This window comes from Cynoglossus semilaevis, chromosome 18 (assembly GCF_000523025.1).
Source record: "Cynoglossus semilaevis isolate Cse_v1.0 chromosome 18, Cse_v1.0, whole genome shotgun sequence".
Lineage (NCBI taxonomy): Eukaryota > Metazoa > Chordata > Actinopteri > Pleuronectiformes > Cynoglossidae > Cynoglossus > Cynoglossus semilaevis.
Genome location: NC_024324.1, coordinates 11,746,688 through 11,766,112, shown reverse-complemented (window position 1 = coordinate 11,766,112; position 19,425 = coordinate 11,746,688). Strand labels below are relative to the sequence as shown.

The following is a 19,425-nucleotide window of genomic DNA, read 5'->3' as shown; positions in this document are numbered from 1 at the left end:
AAAAGCTTAAAGAGTTTATATCTGATTGTTGGAGCTGCTGCGACTGTCCATCAACTATGATTTGATTTTTAGATTTCTTTTAGAATTCTAATAAATTAACTGAGGATGAGTGATTATTTTTGGTTTTTATTTAGGAATTTTTAAACTCATCTGTATGTTGTTCCAACCATCCTGTCAGTGTCCAGCACGTCATACAGCACCTCATGTTTGTGACGACCAGCATCGCAATGTAGCTTCGCTGATTCAAATGCTAAATGATATCAAATTTATCTGAAATTGGACATATATAATTTCTCCACTTGTTGCCTGACGTGGAGTTTTGAATCAACGAAAACACGCAATTTGTTGAATTCGCGAACCACTTCCGAGTTTGTTGCTGTATCTCATCAAAACATGATCTCGTGTATCATAAATGTCGTGTGTTTCATTGTCTGCTTCAGTTCAGATGAGGAACACAAATATATAAAAAAAAATAAACACAAAATAAATATTTTTCAGTACATTACTACTTAGTGTAAGGTGCAGAGAAACAATTGTAATGAAAGTAGTAAAAAAAACAAAAGGTTTTCAACATAGAAATAACTAAGTGCAAAACACAAACCCAAGAGCTTCATACTCCAAAACATAACAAAAAAAATAAACAATATTTTTAACATAAAGGAAACTTAAGTGAAATTGTCCAAAGATTGGCAAACATTGACATTAATCGTTTTTTCTTTGTCTTTTATTATCAGCTGAGACATGTTTGTCTAAATATGTCAATTTCCTTAACATCTAAGAGCAGCTGTGGCTACATTTTTGAAGCTCCTGAACATATCGTGCAATCTCACACTCCTATAATGGCATTTTGAACGATATTTTAAAAGTTTGATTCTATTGGTTGTTACAGACCAGCCAGCGTTCCATCGATTTATTGTGTAAGGAAGGAAGGCAAGAGAAAAGGTGTTGCTGCATCGCTGCTAAGGCTAACATGTAAAAAAGCAGTTTTGGGAGATGACGACGTAACCACGAAACGCCGTAGGTTGTCGTAAACCGAGGACTCCCTGTATTTGTTTTGGAAATTCTTCCTAAATGAATCAGTTCCCCAAATTACCAAAAAGACCACTTACTATATATCACATGTGTCAAACTCAAGGCCCGGGGGCCAAATGCGGCCCGCCAAGCCGTTTTGTGTGGCCCGCGGGAGCTTAAAAAGCATTTAGTAAAGTCCATGCAGCAGAGTTTCTTAACCTGAGAAATGAAACGTTTTCTTTTTATTACACAGAAATGAACAATATTTGTAGTTTTTCACTGTGTCCCACCAAATTACCTATGGACTGGTACTGGTCCACGGACCGGGGGTTGGGAACCCTTCAAGGGGAACTGTATTGCTGATGTGGCCCCCGGTGAAAATGAGTTTTGACACCCCTGATTTATATAAAAAAAGATGTTAGTGTCCATATACAGTATATAGATCATTACATTGCTTTAATCGTAAAGTCACTGATAATCTAATTAGAACGCGTTGATGTAATTGACGATTAATGTTGGGATATTTGGCCATAAATGAATAAATTAAAATACAGTAATAAACATAGTGTATATAAAATCTTTCATTATGAAATTCTTTACAGAGTGTGAAATGTGACCAAAATAAAAATAATAACATTTCTAAAGGAGACAGCGTTAAACATATAAAAATGGTAATCCAGATTTAATTCAGTTGTTGAGGGGGAAAAAAAAATCTAAACTGTTTCTATGGCTGTTTGTCAGCAGAGGTAAGTATTTCAGGTGACTCGTCTTTGAAGTTGACTTATAATTCAGGCATGAACATTTGCGTGGTTAAATACAGTTTCTTCTGCACAGAGTAATCCGGAGTGATACAGTGGATTTTCTTTTTTTTTTTACATTTATACAGTGTTTAGACCTCACGTGACTGCTCAACAGTCGAGTTGATGTTACTCCTGCGGACCCGGTGCTTTCATGGCCATACTGGCACCGACCATGGTCTGATAACTCCGGTTCCGTCTTATCCCATCGGTTCCGAAAGGAGAGCCCGATCTACGCAGCCCGCCCAGAGGCCCCAACATGGGACCGGGACTCACCGCTCTGCCACCGGACGCTCCGGCTACTCCCAGTCGCTTCACCTTATCCAGGAGGTTGAGGTTGTGCACGCTGACACTCACATCTGTTTGGCTTTCGCAGTCCCTCCCTCGCTGCCTTCTGCTCATCCTCCCGGTCACCTCCTTCAGAATAGAGCGGGCGGGTTTCGACGCCAGGAAGTTGTCGTAGGACGGACTCTTGAAGTCGAACCCCGCAGACGTTTGGACAGCCGAGGCCGCGGATCCGGTGGGGGAGTTGGGAGGGGTGGTGGGGTGCAGGAGGTCGGGGTTGGGCGCGAGGTTCGGGGTAACGGAAGTGCTCAACAGGACTCCTCCAATGCCCTGAGCATGCTCAAGGCCCTGGCTGTGGTGATACACCGCCGCTGAGATCCCTCTCTCCTGGAGGAGGCGCACCAAACCCAGGGAGGTGCTGGTGGTCCGTGTTGCATCTCTGCATGATAGAAAAAGATTAAGAGCAAAGACAGATTCTCCTTAAAAACCATGTCTTGTTTAATGAGGATAAACGTTTTTGAAAAATGACTCCAGGTCTGGTAAAAAAAAAAAGCCAAAAGAAAATCTATGTAAGAGTCTTACCTGAGGTTAGTTGACGATTCAGAGGGCATGAGACTGAGCCTCCGAGGAGTGCAGGGTGTCACGGCCGGAGTTCCCAGCAGACTGCTGGTCATCACACAGGAGGATGACGCCAGGACTGGGTTTAGACTGAGGATAAGAAAGTTAAACGAAAGGCAGCTGCAGTTTGATCAGAAACATACCAAACTACCTAGAAAACTTAACACATTCCATCAAGATTATCCTCAATATTTGATATATTTTTCATTAGTATTTTATTGTCTACATCTTATAGTGTAAACAGCAACAAACCATTGCTTCCTTGTTCTTAATGATGGGCACAAATCGAGGACTTTGCTAAGCCGTACCGTAAAGCTAGATCCGAAACACTAGCGCGAGACTGACGCCACACTGTGGTCACTCAGTGATCCCTTGCTGCCCGCCCGATATTGTTGGCAATTTTGGGTTAAAAATGTTCTGCTCGTGAACCGAATTGTTCGAGGAAGGGTTTGACAACCGAGGTTCCATTGTATGTGTATATATGTTTGTATAAATATATACCATATATGGACTTCCTATGGAAATTTCAAAAATTCAAAAATATATATATATATAATTCTAATATAAATGTTCATTATATTATAAATAATAATAATAATAATAATGTTTCCATACTGACCTTGGTGTGACCCGGGTCTGTTCATCCGTTGGGTGGAGAATCCTACAGGTAGTAAAGGTGTAGGTGGAGCTGGTGTGGGCCATGCATTTACCCGGGTAGAACGCAGCTGACAGACGTGGAAAGAACAGACACAGAGATTTAACAGTGCTCTGCTACATCGTTTCACAGCAACACTGTACCGTTAAGGTTCCGTTCTCCTCACCCAGAGCGTCAGTGTTGCTGAGGTGCGGTGATGGCGATGGAGACGAAGGAGAAAGCGCAGCCAGGCTGTGCGGAGGCTGCCTGGTGATGTTTTCCGCCGTGCTCGAGGCGGAGGTTGCTACAGCCGGAGAGGACGTAGAGGTGGACGTGGGGAGATTTTGGAAGTACTGCTCGCCCGGTTCGTCCTCTTCAAAGCTACCCCATGGATAAACCTGCGTCCAAACAATGGATTTATTAGAATTATTAGAACAAATAAAAATACATTTTTATATGTATTTTATGAGTTAAATGTATCCTGGTAAGATAGCAGGAAATACACAGACCTGCTCCAGCTCTAGTTCAAGCGGTCTATAGCCCTTCGACACAACGCCGGGTGTAGGATCCAGGATGACGCCGAGGTGAGGTTGGGCTAACTGTTGCCAGTGATGTAGCGTGGCAGAACCTAGAGGAAGAGAGACAAAGAAATCAGCAAAAAACTCTTCAATCTCCTGCACTTTTGTTAGCGTTAAATTTAGAATAAGTAGACATTTGGTGGTTAGAAATTATTTTTTTCAAATTGGGGTAAAAAAAAAACAACCTGAAAATTGTTATACACAATCATCACCAGCAGAGGGCAGTCTAGGAAGTGATGTAAAGAGTTTTTTTTGTTGTTGTTTTTTTTTCTCCAAAAGTGACATCGTTTGATAGGATCGTATCATTAGCGTAAGCCTTTTCCCCCTTACCTTCGAGTGGTTTGACGATCTGCAGTTTGTCGGGGAGGTAGGGCCCCCGTGAGGCCCACACGTAGAGGTTTCCCAGGGACATGATGCTCTCCGAGGGTGTCAGCACACCCTCGTGGTTCAAAACGTCCTGCATTCCTCCTCCGTGCCCTCCCCGTCTCCGCTCCCTCTCCTCCTCGAAGAAGCGTCTCTCGCTCAGGTTGTTCTGTCGACGCAGCGACAGGCGACGTAGGGCCAGCCTCAGGTCCTCTGCACCGGTTCCTTTCTTTTGTCCACCTCCTGTGCTGCTGTCAGATGTCAAAGTAAAACGTTGTTGTGGGATTTTGTACGGCCGACTATACTGTGTTGTGGGATTTTGTACCGAGGACATGTCGGCCGACTATACCGCGCCGTCATTGAAAGATAATTTTTCAAAATAAAACAACTTTTAGACTTTACTCTGTTAGTATCAGGGTCGGAATGAAAGTAAAGGGATATGATTATATTATATATTATTATTTTGTGTCGGAATGAAAGTAAAGGGATATGATTGAATTATTTTGGAATGAAGTAAATGAGTAAAACTGAAGTACATTTTTCCGAAACCAAATTAGCTACGGACCGGCACTGGTCCCCGGACCTGGGGTTGAGAACCCCTGGCCTGTATTATGATGTAACCACTGTGACCACCATCTTATCGACACTTCTTCTCTCAAAAGTAGACGTATATTTGACTTCTCGTCTTCACCTGTCACGATCAGACGACGTCTCCATCAGGATGCTCTGCGTGCGGTTGTCCAGAGTGATGCCGAGGTCAACGCCGAGGTCTCCGCCGTACATGCTGGAGCGGGGTGTTGACAGGCCACTGGACTGAGGCGAAGTGCGAGCTGAGAGAGACTGGTTGGAGCCCGGAATGTTGGCACCAGTGGGAGTCAGGGAACGCTGGCGGACCGTCTGGTTGACATTCTTCACCGTCTCAAAAACGCGCTTACGATGGAGTCTGCAGACAGTCACAGGTACATTCATACACTCGTATCACTGAGTTAATCCCGAGCTCACAGGAAGCTGAGGCTCGAATGATTACACAACAGGTAAAACTCTACAAAATAAAAAAACCAAGACGAGGAAAGGTACTCGGGGTAACATTCTGTGTATTTCTACACAGAACGTTGAAGTAATTAATCCATACTTGTGTTCTTCGCAGTCTGGGTCTTCCAGACTCATCTCTTTCCTCATGGTCCCTTCAATCTCAGCAGCCAGAGAATCCTGCAACACAAATAACCATGAAGTGTGCAAGACGGTCAATCAGCACAGCGGTCCCTAACCTTTGGTGTACCAAGGACCGGCCAGTCAGTATCAGCCGTTACTCTGGACCAGTAATACCGCACCACCATTGAAGGATCATTAAATTTTCAAAATAAAACTTTTTTTTTCTTTTTTTTTAGTCTGACCCATTGTTTTGAAACATTACCAGATTATCTTTGAATGAAAAAATTAAAGGAGTATGACAGGATTTTTTAGAAATGAAGTGAATTAGTAAAACTGAAGCACATCTTTTCACTGTGTCCCATGACCTACGAACCAGCACCGGTCCCCGGACCGGGGGTTGGGAACTCCTAATTTAGCAGTCCCACACACTCACACACTCACTCCTTTACCATTGGGTACAGTCCCAGCGGGTGGTAGCGACGAGGTGTCCCCGCGTTGAAGTTCTTGTTCCTCAGGTTTTTCAGTTCCTCCTGAGCTTCGTGCAGCATCTCGATGCATTCCGAGTACTTTTCTTCCAGCTCCTGCAGCTGTTGCAGAAATTGAAAAAATAAAATATTCAATTTAAAAGCTCGTATGTTTACAAAGGTTAAAAGAGGTGAGATCGGTTAGCGGTGGAGGTGACGTGGGCTACTACCTCTGCGGTGAGCTGCCTCTGGGCATCTTTTGCCGCCAGCAGGTGCTGAGAGAGTTCTTCATTCTCCACTGCATACTGGACAAACATGTACAACGTGTAAATGGTCTGTCAGAACTCAAAAGAACGTATTTCCCAGTTTTTCCCGAGCGCATGTTTTCTCACTGATTTGGCCTTTTTTTGCAGATCCACAATCTGAGAGAGCAGGTGTGTGATCTCCTCCTGCTGTCTGGAAGCATCTTCAGTCTTCCGAGCCAGTTCTTCCGCTATGGTGGAAATCTGGAGACTGGACAGCCCTGAAAGAACACGGGCAGGCGGGAGTTTATTTCACCCACCGCCACTTCTGAGAAGGAAGCAGTCAAAACGACAAAACGATCGCAGCCTTCGGACTTACTCAGCTCCTTCACACAGTCGTTGACCAGCTGCTGCTCCTTCTCTTCGTACAATTCGGTCTCGGATTTTAAATGGTGAGCCTGAAAACGGACACGCAGGACGGATGATAGAATATCTCAGAATATGACGTGCATAACTGGTGGAATTTTATATGTGGAAAACCTCAGAGCGCAGCGTCAGGTTCTCTTCCTCCAGGTCTTTCAGTTTCCTCTGGACTGTTTCGCTGATGAAGCTTCCCGATGCGGCGTCCACGCTGTGTTTATGCCTTTATCAGCAAAAAAAAAAGAAAAAAAAGATCGTTATAAAAAAAAAAAAAAAAAGATGGTTTTATATTGATGTGAAACCAGTTTGATCGTTAATTAAAAAGAGGTTTCGCAACAGAGGAAAATGCTAACCTGGGGGAGCTGCCAAACTCCTCGCTCTCCTCCGCTGCGTTGGTGTAAAACTGCAGCAGCTCATCCTTCAAATTCAACTCATGATGCAGCTGGGCCACCTGGAGGGGTCAGAGGTCAGAGGTCGTATCAAATTCAGAACCAACTGGGGGTCGAAGTGTATGGACAGGATGTACTGAAAACGACATTCATTAAATATATCGTTAAAATATTAAAATCAAATCTATTCTATCTTGCAAAGCACAATTTGCAGAATATTTAATACAATGATAATAATAATACAATGAGAATTTTAATATAGTATAAATATTGTACAATATACAAATTGTACTTACAGCACCCTCTGCAGGACGTTGAGGGTACATCATGTGTTTTTATACAAATTTATTTTAAATCCTATCATTAAAGAACCTTTAATTGTTAAAACATTTCAATTATATGTTGTTTTTAATTGATTTTTTTTGTACTTCATTTAGTTTATTCTGGTTGTATTTTAATGCTGAGTCAATTTGTAATACAACAACTTGCCTATATTGAACATGCAGTTTGCATATACACACATATCCTATATATATATATATATATAATACTGTATATTCAAATTTATAAACATGATTTTTTTTCTTTTCTCTACCATTTTTTCTGCGTATGTGACAAATACAATTTTCTATCTTTTTTAATATAATGAACGTGGACAAACCTCCTCTGTGATTTGTCCCACTTGTAACTCCAAGTAGTCATTCTGCTCAGTCAAGGTTTGGTTCTTTTTGAGCAGAGATTGTCCAATCCTTGCAGCCAATTCCAGATCTCTTTCTTTCTAATAGTAAGAAAGCAAAAAAAAAAAAAAAAAGTAGAAGAAAATCAGGCATTTGTAGCTGAGGTATTGATGAAAATGCGGATATATACGTCTAATTTAAAAAAAAATCATTAGTAAAAGAATAGATCACATTTTGTAAACTACTTGTGAATCAGAGTGTCAGATACTTTGCACTACCTTTTGAATTTTTGAATAATTGATATGTAGTATAATGTGAAAACAAAGCAACCACAATCTTACGAGCAATAAGGTTCCAATTACAATTTAGCAGGTAATGGATAGATAGATAGATAGATACATAGCTAGCTCGCTAACAAGATAGATACATAGATACATAGATAGATACATAGCTAGCTAGATAGATAGATAGATAGATACTTTTAGATAAGTACAAATGTGTGCATTCAGGATCATTGTCAACAACAATTGTGGACAAACAGCAGCATTCCTACCTCCTCCAACAGACGTGTGACAGCATCGATGTCACTGTACGTCTTCGTCATCTGGCCCACTCTGTCTGCACATAGCACTGCGGGAACACAGAACACACAGGGCTGCGTGAGGAAACAATAACGTGTAACTGACGGGATCACGCTGTACCAAAATGGGTTTGACACCCCCTGTTTATAGGGATGCCACTATGAGAAAAAGGGAGAGAGAGAGGGTTGACATTGCTCCTCTTTACAGTATTTAATGCTGGAATTGCCAAACTTACAGAAGTATTTGAGTGTTTCTTCGATCTGCTCGGTGGTCAGGTCAAGCCTGGCGCCTGGTGCGACGAGGGGAGTGTGCAGCCAATCATCGTGGTCGTAGCCGTAGACGGTGTCGGCCCGCAAACGGTAAACAGGAAGCTGCTCCTCCAAAAGACTGATGATCTCGAACTCTGGCAAATCAGTGCTGTTGCACACATCTGACATCGCAGAGAGGACAGGGAGAGCAGAGTGAGGAAGGAGGAACTGCAGACGTTGGGCGTGGTTAAAATGTCTTAAAATGAATGTTTTTAAATATCAAGCAATATGCGTTACAGTTGATTGACTTCACCGTATTGGTCTGATACCAAAATGACCCTCCTGCCCAAACACAAACCTGTGATTGTCTCTGCGTCCCTGCAGTCCGGCGCCCCCTGACTTGTTTCAGGCTGGCTGTAGTCGCCTTCGCTTACATACTGTTCTTCATTAGGGTGCTGCGGCTCAGGATCGGGGTCTGGGTCCAGGTCAGGGGCCGGGGGCAGCGAGGGTGCTGGGGAGGCCAGCTTGGCTCACCTCTCACTCTTGTAGAGAAACTGGGGCCATGTGAAGCTGCAGAGGATTATCAGGTCAGGGCGGTCACCAGTGGACTGCACACCAAAACCTGCAGAGTTGGGGAGAAACGTAGCGGAGGGGAGTTATGTTTACGTACAAAGCTACGCTAACTTATGTGTCAAAGATGTTTACGTACAAAGCTACGCTAACTTGTGTGTCAAAGATGTCCTACATCTGTCTTTCTTTCTTTCTCCCTGCACAATCTTCAAAAACACTACCACTGCTGACTCCACTTCATGCTGCCTGCCAGCTGCTGAATAAATCACATCCTGTCCACTGCAGGAAGTGCTTCTCATCTGTCAGCCAATAAAGGCAGATGAAGGCAGATCAAGGCAGCACTGCAAATAGAGCGAGAAAATACACCAAAGAAAATGATATTTTTATCATTGGGGGCAATGACAGAGAGTATAAATATAGATCAGGGAGGGAAAGGGTTATGTTTTCTAAAGCTTCAATGCTTAAGTTTTTTTTTCTGTATGTTAGCCAATATATATATATATAGTCAATATATTAGTCAATTTTCAAAATAAAACATCTTTTAGAATTTAGTCTGTTAGTATTATTATAAGATATTAAACATTGTTTTATTAATATTATCATCCTGTTTTTTTCTGTATGTCCATGAGGTCCAGTTCAGTCAATAAATAAAATGTTGGTTGCTGATGTCATTGGTCAACAATCTGAATGCCCGTGGTCACATGGTCATACTCAGACATGTACTGTAGCATACCAACGAAACAAAGGGCTGCACAAACAAGAGATTAAAAAAAAAAAGTCACCTACATGGGATCACTGTACTTGGTAAGTTAAGCTAACATTTATGTTTAAAATAAAGGGCATTTTAGGCCAGTAGAGAACATTTGAATGAAATTAATGTAAAGACTTAATGGAATTTAAAAGCAAACTTTATGGTGAGGTTTGTGATAGAATACAGTTGGGCCAATCGTTGTGTTTTGGATGTACAAAAGTGGTAAACAGTGAGGTCAAACGTAAGGTCAAATTCAAATCGATATATTGCAAATTACTCCGTGTACTCAGTGTATGATAAAACAATGAACCATGGCCAGCTAATGTTGCTAGTAGTGTCCAGTGTGTTGATAACTAGGCCATCCTTCAGTCACGCGCATGTGACACTCACATTATTTCGTCAAAGTCAGCGGGCGCGGCTTCCTCCTCCACGCATCAGCAGAACGATGCAGATATCCGTTTAAGTGATGTCACTCAAAAAATAATTCAACAAATGTTCGAATCCGGTCCGCTGACCTTCTGATGCGCTACATCGCCATCGTGACCGTTTGTGTTGTTGCAGCGGTGGAACAGCGGTGGAGCAAGTGATTCAACCTCCAGTCTCGGTGACGGCGCTGACAGAAGATACCAGCCGGGCAGAGACTGTGCGTGTGGGTGCAGGCCGCTCGGGCGGTTCTCCTCACAGCAGCTACTGATAGTGAAGGTCACCTAATGTTCGAAGGTCTCCAATGTCGTTCTTCCTCACCCGCGCACTCCCTCTTCCCATCAGCCTCACCTCTCCTCCTGTCATTCCCTTCCTTCCCACTGTCTGCTTTCTCCGTCTTCTACAGTCAAGCCTACGTAACACCGGAGACGAAAACATTTCCTGTGGCAACTTTCAAAATAAATGTCCCCTGGGAGGACGGAAGCGCAGGACAATTTATTACATTACTTTAATAACTGACTGACTAACATAGCCAGCTAGCTTTTGTTAGCGTAAGAGCTATACGTCGTACTTTACAATGTATAGCTAATATATATTATATGTATATATTTAACAGTGTATATAATAGTATTGTACATTCGTTGGTATTGTATTGTTATTTATATTATTATCTCTATAAAAGGAATTAAACTAATAGTATCAACTATGCAAAGACAATACAGTCAGAGACATGCAGAAATGGCTGAGAACATGATTTAAATAACGAATTATTTTTTGAGAACATGTTTAAAAAACGAATTATTTTTGATATTGCCAACAACTGTTACTTTTTCTATATAAGAAAAATTATGAAAGGAATAATTAATTAATATCACAGCACTAAATTAAAGTACTTTGTAACAGCAATGTGCATGGACTGACTAAGCACAAATATGTTTGTAGTCCATTCTAGTGACCAATGGCCTGGACTGAATTGATAGCTGGGCTGAAAACAGAGCAGCTATTGTTCTCTAGGAAAGAAAAAAAAAAAAACTTGAATGAGTCTTTGTCCAAACAGCCATTGATGTCCCACACTGCCTAAACAAATCACAAGGCCATAGGATAAGGCCCATCCCACTCAACTGAAAGTGCTGCAACATTAAAAAAAAAAAAATACAAGTTAAAGACTGACATCATCCTTGTTCCATAGTGATGTGTGTTTATAGCATTGTTTCCCAAGGAATGGGTCGCAAAAGTTTTTTGTTTTTGGATCGTCTCGCATCATGATTCCCATAATGTTCCCCTGGATTTTATGAATAATCTCTAACGAGTTTACAAAGATGATGCTACACAAACAGGTATTTTAAAATTTTTTTTTTTACATGCATATCAGGGGAGAGCGCGAACGCAGTCCCCCACTACCAGAAATTATGCAGTCGAGATTCCCACATTTGGGGAATTCGCAGGGGTCAGCACAGCCGGAGTGCAATGGCTAAGCCTCGCCCTGGGTGAACCACCTTCTTGATCATGGTATCTCCCCTGCCAGGTAAGTATGAGTTGTACACGGTTCACCCTGACAACTCTTACACTCACAAACCCTTCTTAGTCATGGTCCTACCACCTACAAACTCACTCAAACACAGTCCATTCAGGAGCTTTGCTAGTGCATCTTCTCCTGCCACATTTTTCCCTTCCACTAGACTTTCCATTGATATGCTTGGACACAGCACTCTGTGAACAGCCAGCCTCCTTAGCTATAAACTTTTGAGGTTTACCCATCCTATGGAGGGTATCAATGATGGTCTCCTGGGCAGTTGTCATGTCTGCAGTCTTCCCCATATTGAACCGAACTGAGACAATACACTAATACACTAAAAACCTAAACACGATTCCCCCGTATAGAGCATAAAAAGCACTTCCGGTTTGTCCCTCTGTGTTCCATGTGGGAAACACAGAACACTGCCATCAAGTGGCCTGCCGTGCGAAGCGCAGCAGCGCAAGGGGATGTCTTAAAATACCAGGGGCGGACGGACAAACAACTTTACCCCGCGAGAGTTCCCGACAGGAAATGAATGCTGCAGCAGCAGTAAAGCTGCAAACCATGAGGAATAACACAAGAATAAAGACAGATGAAATACAATACAAACAAGAACACCATCAAAGAATATAAAAAACTAAACTACTAAACAGTGGTTATTAGTGGGTTAGTAGAAGTAGATGCGTGGTAGTAGCAGCAGTTGTAGATTAGTAGCTAATTATTGTTGACAATGTGAAATATGTTAGACGATGTCAAAATCATTATCCACCGTGCGAAGCGCAGCAGCGCAAGGGGATGTCTTAAAATACCAGGGGTGGACGGACAAACAACTTTATCCCTCGAGAGTTCCCGACAGGAAATGAATGCTGCGGCTGCAGTAAAGCTGCCATGAGGAATAACACAAGAATAAAGACAGATGAAATACAATACAAACAAGAACACCATCAAAGAATATAAAAAACTAAACTACTAAACAGTGGTTATTAGTGGGTTAGTAGAAGTAGATGCGTGGTAGTAGCAGCAGTTGTAGATTAGTAGCTAATTATTGTTGACAATGTGAAATATGTTAGACGATGTCAAAATCATTATCCACGCGTGGTTTAATCTTTCTGCTCGGCAGAGCCACACTTTTCATAACGACAGTACAGTCTACGGCTGCGCAGTACACACACATACACACTTTAGTTTCCTTTTGAAATTCATAAATAACACAGAGCGTCAACAGAACGAGTGAAAGGTAATACTTGACACAATGTAAATACCATGGAACGGAAAATGTACAGTGTTGACGATCTGAGCAAGAGAACTGTTTGAATTTTTGTTTCACAGCTACAGGGGGTGCACCGTTCCTGGAGGTACTGCAATACCAGGTCGATGCGCGGAGTGGACGGAGCAAGCCCCTATTCCATCTCCCTGATCCAAAAATCAATTTAATATATGGTCCCCGGGTAGGGGACGTATCAGATATTAAACTGATAAGAACAGATACTACACTTGATCTTAGCCAAAAGGCCGAGAAGCGATAACGACACACCCCTGCTCTACGCTCATACTCTCCCTCAATGTCGTTTTAAGTCATGGGTCAAATGTTTAAACGTTAGATAAAACTTAACCGTAGAATTAGCGGAGCCACATGTACAATTAATGACTAAAAAAGGATCCGCTATAAACATAGATAAAACTTAACCGTATAATGATCGAAGCTACAGGAACAACTGACGACTAACTCAAATAGGAGCCGCTGTAAACATACGTAGACAAAAACATTTCACGTTGCCAAATCGTGTCAGTTGTTGTAAAATACTAGATCCCTATCCATTCCAAAAAGTTGAGGACCGATGCTTACGATTACAAGTATAAATGCTCTGTCTCGTTCGTGCACCCGGAGGTAATTATAGACCAAAACACAATATATGTACGTCACAACAATACCGCAACAGTACACAAACTGTGCAAGTTTAATGTTAATACTTCGTCCAGTGACAAAGTCAAATGCAGCATTGGGCCCCTCTGCTGGTTCACTATTGTAACTGCACCACAGCGCATGATCACATGGACTGCTGTTAAGTAGTGATGTGCGGATCGATCCTGAAATATCGATACTTCCGATTCTGGATCTTTATGCTCTGAAATCGATTCTGAAATCAAAATATCGATACTTTTGATACTTACGCATTCTGAGATGAGGTGTATCCTAAACAGAAACATGGTGAAAAGTATCCAAATTATTGAGATGTTGTCTAAGTGACGCTCGGTTGGTGGGACTACTTCTTCTTCCGCCTGGGTGTGTGCGTCATGCTTAAGCACAGGGGCTCTACTCCGTGCTCTCACTCAGTCACTATTGATGGGAATTTCGGCTCTTTTTTGGAGAACCGGTTCTTTTGGCTCGGTTCACTGAAAAAATCCGACTCTTTCGGGTCCCAAATGGCTCCTCAGATTATTTATTTTATTTTTTTATTTATTTTTGTTTTACAAATAACATGTTTTCAGAGTTTGAAACATTGTTTTGACATATTTTATATGATTGTGTTCTCAAGGTTTTCTATTGTTGTGTTGACTGTATAGTAAATGAGGCAGCTACCTCAGTACACTCCAGAGTTTAAAATAAATAAATAAATAAAAACCTCAGCCTCGGATTCTTAAAGAAGCTATGATTTGAAATACACATTTTTTATTTAAAAGACAAATGATAAAATATTGATATCGGTATCTGCGATACCAGCCCGAATTTTACTCGGTATCGGATCGGAAAGGAAATTGGTGGTATCGAACATCACTACTGTTAAGTTTCTGTATTATTTATGTTCCACAAGTATATCAGGGGAGAGCGCGGACGCAGTCCCCCACTACCAGAAATTATGCAGTCGAGATTCCCACATTTGGGGAATTCGCAGGGGTCAGCACAGCCGGAGTGCAATGGCTAAGCCTCGCCCTGGGTGAACCACCTTCTTGATCATGGTATCTCCCCTGCCAGGTAAGTATGAGTTGTACACGGGTTACACTGCCAACCCATACACTCGGAAACCCTTCTTACTGATGGTGCTACCACCTGGAAACGCATTCAAACAAAGCACATTCAAGCACTACCACACCAATGTTATAATTTATAACAAAACATAAAATAAAAACACACACACACACACACACATATATATACAGAGAACGTAGTATGTTTAAAATGGAAAAAAGGAGGATTATTATTATGGAGGATTAAAAGAGCCACACTTTTAATAAGCAGAGTACAGTCTCGTGTTCTACATCAACTACACAGACAAAACACTTATATTCATTAGAACGAGCGGATAGTGAAATTTTTTCTGACCTGTTATAGGTTAACAACGTCACTATTGCTGAAACAACTCAGTTGGATACTTATATTTCACAATTTTAGGGGGTGCACCGTTCCTGGAGGTACTGCAATACCAGGTCGATACGCGGAGTGGACGGAGCAAGCCCCTATTCCATCTCCCAGATCCAAAAATCAATTTAATATATGGTCCCCGGGTAGGGGACGTATCAGATATTAAACTGATAAGAACAGATACTACACTTGATCTTAGCCAAAAGGCCGAGAAGCGATAACGACACACCCCTGCTCTACGCTCATACTCTCCCTCAATGTCGTTTTAAGTCATGGGTCAAATGTTTAAACGTTAGATAAAACTTAACCGTAGAATTAGCGGAGCCACATGTACAATTAATGACTAAAAAAGGATCCGCTATAAACATAGATAAAACTTAACCGTATAATGATCGAAGCTACAGGAACAACTGACGACTAACTCAAATAGGAGCCGCTGTAAACATACGTAGACAAAAACATTTCACGTTGCCAAATCGTGTCAGTTGTTGTAAAATACTAGATCCCTATCCATTCCAAAAAGTTGAGGACCGATGCTTACGATTACAAGTATAAATGCTCTGTCTCGTTCGTGCACCCGGAGGTAATTATAGACCAAAACACAATATATGTACGTCACAACAATACCGCAACAGTACACAAACTGTGCAAGTTTAATGTTAATACTTCGTCCAGTGACAAAGTCAAATGCAGCATTGGGCCCCTCTGCTGGTTCACTATTGTAACTGCACCACAGCGCATGATCACATGGACTGCTGTTAAGTAGTGATGTGCGGATCGATCCTGAAATATCGATACTTCCGATTCTGGATCTTTATGCTCTGAAATCGATTCTGAAATCAAAATATCGATACTTTTGATACTTACGCATTCTGAGATGAGGTGTATCCTAAACAGAAACATGGTGAAAAGTATCCAAATTATTGAGATGTTGTCTAAGTGACGCTCGGTTGGTGGGACTACTTCTTCTTCCGCCTGGGTGTGTGCGTCATGCTTAAGCACAGGGGCTCTACTCCGTGCTCTCACTCAGTCACTATTGATGGGAATTTCGGCTCTTTTTTGGAGAACCGGTTCTTTTGGCTCGGTTCACTGAAAAAATCCGACTCTTTCGGGTCCCAAATGGCTCCTCAGATTATTTATTTTATTTTTTTATTTATTTTTGTTTTACAAATAACATGTTTTCAGAGTTTGAAACATTGTTTTGACATATTTTATATGATTGTGTTCTCAAGGTTTTCTATTGTTGTGTTGACTGTATAGTAAATGAGGCAGCTACCTCAGTACACTCCAGAGTTTAAAATAAATAAATAAATAAAAACCTCAGCCTCGGATTCTTAAAGAAGCTATGATTTGAAATACACATTTTTTATTTAAAAGACAAATGATAAAATATTGATATCGGTATCTGCGATACCAGCCCGAATTTTACTCGGTATCGGATCGGAAAGGAAATTGGTGGTATCGAACATCACTACTGTTAAGTTTCTGTATTATTTATGTTCCACAAGTATATCAGGGGAGAGCGCGGACGCAGTCCCCCACTACCAGAAATTATGCAGTCGAGATTCCCACATTTGGGGAATTCGCAGGGGTCAGCACAGCCGGAGTGCAATGGCTAAGCCTCGCCCTGGGTGAACCACCTTCTTGATCATGGTATCTCCCCTGCCAGGTAAGTATGAGTTGTACACGGGTTACACTGCCAACCCATACACTCGGAAACCCTTCTTACTGATGGTGCTACCACCTGGAAACGCATTCAAACAAAGCACATTCAAGCACTACCACACCAATGTTATAATTTATAACAAAACATAAAATAAAAACACACACACACACACACACATATATATACAGAGAACGTAGTATGTTTAAAATGGAAAAAAGGAGGATTATTATTATGGAGGATTAAAAGAGCCACACTTTTAATAAGCAGAGTACAGTCTCGTGTTCTACATCAACTACACAGACAAAACACTTATATTCATTAGAACGAGCGGATAGTGAAATTTTTTCTGACCTGTTATAGGTTAACAACGTCACTATTGCTGAAACAACTCAGTTGGATACTTATATTTCACAATTTTAGGGGGTGCACCGTTCCTGGAGGTACTGCAATACCAGGTCGATACGCGGAGTGGACGGAGCAAGCCCCTATTCCATCTCCCAGATCCAAAAATCAATTTAATATATGGTCCCCGGGTAGGGGACGTATCAGATATTAAACTGATAAGAACAGATACTACACTTGATCTTAGCCAAAAGGCCGAGAAGCGATAACGACACACCCCTGCTCTACGCTCATACTCTCCCTCAATGTCGTTTTAAGTCATGGGTCAAATGTTTAAACGTTAGATAAAACTTAACCGTAGAATTAGCGGAGCCACATGTACAATTAATGACTAAAAAAGGATCCGCTATAAACATAGATAAAACTTAACCGTATAATGATCGAAGCTACAGGAACAACTGACGACTAACTCAAATAGGAGCCGCTGTAAACATACGTAGACAAAAACATTTCACGTTGCCAAATCGTGTCAGTTGTTGTAAAATACTAGATCCCTATCCATTCCAAAAAGTTGAGGACCGATGCTTACGATTACAAGTATAAATGCTCTGTCTCGTTCGTGCACCCGGAGGTAATTATAGACCAAAACACAATATATGTACGTCACAACAATACCGCAACAGTACACAAACTGTGCAAGTTTAATGTTAATACTTCGTCCAGTGACAAAGTCAAATGCAGCATTGGGCCCCTCTGCTGGTTCACTATTGTAACTGCACCACAGCGCATGATCACATGGACTGCTGTTAAGTAGTGATGTGCGGATCGATCCTGAAATATCGATACTTCCGATTCTGGATCTTTATGCTCTGAAATCGATTCTGAAATCAAAATATCGATACTTTTGATACTTACGCATTCTGAGATGAGGTGTATCCTAAACAGAAACATGGTGAAAAGTATCCAAATTATTGAGATGTTGTCTAAGTGACGCTCGGTTGGTGGGACTACTTCTTCTTCCGCCTGGGTGTGTGCGTCATGCTTAAGCACAGGGGCTCTACTCCGTGCTCTCACTCAGTCACTATTGATGGGAATTTCGGCTCTTTTTTGGAGAACCGGTTCTTTTGGCTCGGTTCACTGAAAAAATCCGACTCTTTCGGGTCCCAAATGGCTCCTCAGATTATTTATTTTATTTTTTTATTTATTTTTGTTTTACAAATAACATGTTTTCAGAGTTTGAAACATTGTTTTGACATATTTTATATGATTGTGTTCTCAAGGTTTTCTATTGTTGTGTTGACTGTATAGTAAATGAGGCAGCTACCTCAGTACACTCCAGAGTTTAAAATAAATAAATAAATAAAAACCTCAGCCTCGGATTCTTAAAGAAGCTATGATTTGAAATACACATTTTTTATTTAAAAGACAAATGATAAAATATTGATATCGGTATCTGCGATACCAGCCCGAATTTTACTCGGTATCGGATCGGAAAGGAAATTGGTGGTATCGAACATCACTACTGTTAAGTTTCTGTATTATTTATGTTCCACAAGTATATCAGGGGAGAGCGCGGACGCAGTCCCCCACTACCAGAAATTATGCAGTCGAGATTCCCACATTTGGGGAATTCGCAGGGGTCAGCACAGCCGGAGTGCAATGGCTAAGCCTCGCCCTGGGTGAACCACCTTCTTGATCATGGTATCTCCCCTGCCAGGTAAGTATGAGTTGTACACGGTTCACCCTGACAACTCTTACACTCACAAACCCTTCTTAGTCATGGTCCTACCACCTACAAACTCACTCAAACACAGTCCATTCAGGAGCTGCAGGACTCTACATCAAACCACCGTTAACATTTGTCACAATACATGAAATACAAACATATTTACACTTTATCATGAACAGTCAGCTTTCCCATGATGCACTGCAGCACTTACGTATGAATGCCAGACTAAAAACTATTTCTATCACTGTAACAGTGTGTATTAGCGCTGCAGATCGATCGGCTGTTAACCAAAGAATCGCTAGTTAGCCATCCTATATGCGATTTTTAATGGTGCTGTTATCAACACTTTTAATTCCTGAATAAATACACTAAAACCTAAACACCCTCCCCCATATAAAGAATTCAAAAGATCAGCTTCCTGTTTCCCCGTCTGTGCTGCACGTGAGTCACACAGAACACTGCCATCAAGTGGCCTGGCGTGCGAAGCGCAGCAGCGCAAGGAGATGGCTCTTGAAAAGGACAGATAGTTAAAAATAATTTTATTTCCCGGCGGGTGGGGGGTGCACTTGTACAGACCCACAGTTAGCGCCGATGTTTATGATTTCAAG

At 41.6% G+C, this 19,425-nt stretch overlaps 1 protein-coding gene and 7 non-coding genes across 9 annotated transcripts; all 8 read right to left on the bottom strand.

Annotated features, from left to right (window-relative positions):
- Positions 1–1,874: 1,874 nt before the first annotated feature.
- Positions 1,875–8,988, bottom strand: trak1b (trafficking protein, kinesin binding 1b). Of its 2 annotated transcripts, none has more exons than XM_017040921.2 (18): positions 8,818–8,988; positions 8,447–8,641; positions 8,184–8,260; positions 7,615–7,731; positions 6,918–7,015; positions 6,685–6,787; positions 6,524–6,602; positions 6,295–6,425; positions 6,133–6,207; positions 5,888–6,025; positions 5,419–5,495; positions 4,978–5,229; positions 4,254–4,537; positions 3,855–3,973; positions 3,533–3,743; positions 3,331–3,436; positions 2,676–2,801; positions 1,875–2,532 (listed from the first exon to the last, which is right to left on the bottom strand). In XM_017040921.2, the coding sequence occupies exons 3-18, from the start codon at positions 8,232–8,234 to the stop codon at positions 1,938–1,940; spliced, it is 2,562 nt and encodes an 853-aa protein (XP_016896410.2). In that variant the 5' UTR covers positions 8,235–8,260; positions 8,447–8,641; positions 8,818–8,988; the 3' UTR covers positions 1,875–1,937. The 2 variants fall into 2 exon arrangements, with proteins under 2 accessions (XP_016896410.2, XP_024921133.1); XM_025065365.1 differs by having other exon boundaries at positions 4,254–4,534.
- A 2,584-nt stretch (positions 8,989–11,572) lies between these two features.
- Positions 11,573–11,736, bottom strand: LOC112488565 (U1 spliceosomal RNA). The gene has a single exon (XR_003052783.1). It is a non-coding gene; the product is annotated as a U1 spliceosomal RNA (small nuclear RNA).
- A 1,316-nt stretch (positions 11,737–13,052) lies between these two features.
- LOC112488583 (U2 spliceosomal RNA) lies at positions 13,053–13,243 on the bottom strand. The gene has a single exon (XR_003052801.1). It is a non-coding gene; the product is annotated as a U2 spliceosomal RNA (small nuclear RNA).
- Positions 13,244–14,537: 1,294 nt separating this feature from the next.
- Positions 14,538–14,701, bottom strand: LOC112488582 (U1 spliceosomal RNA). Its single transcript, XR_003052800.1, has one exon. It is a non-coding gene; the product is annotated as a U1 spliceosomal RNA (small nuclear RNA).
- Positions 14,702–15,108: 407 nt separating this feature from the next.
- LOC112488567 (U2 spliceosomal RNA) lies at positions 15,109–15,299 on the bottom strand. The gene has a single exon (XR_003052785.1). It is a non-coding gene; the product is annotated as a U2 spliceosomal RNA (small nuclear RNA).
- Positions 15,300–16,593: 1,294 nt separating this feature from the next.
- On the bottom strand, positions 16,594–16,757 carry LOC112488581 (U1 spliceosomal RNA). Its single transcript, XR_003052799.1, has one exon. It is a non-coding gene; the product is annotated as a U1 spliceosomal RNA (small nuclear RNA).
- Positions 16,758–17,164: 407 nt separating this feature from the next.
- Positions 17,165–17,355, bottom strand: LOC112488566 (U2 spliceosomal RNA). The gene has a single exon (XR_003052784.1). It is a non-coding gene; the product is annotated as a U2 spliceosomal RNA (small nuclear RNA).
- A 1,294-nt stretch (positions 17,356–18,649) lies between these two features.
- On the bottom strand, positions 18,650–18,813 carry LOC112488576 (U1 spliceosomal RNA). The gene has a single exon (XR_003052794.1). It is a non-coding gene; the product is annotated as a U1 spliceosomal RNA (small nuclear RNA).
- Between the last annotated feature and the right edge of the window lie 612 nt (positions 18,814–19,425).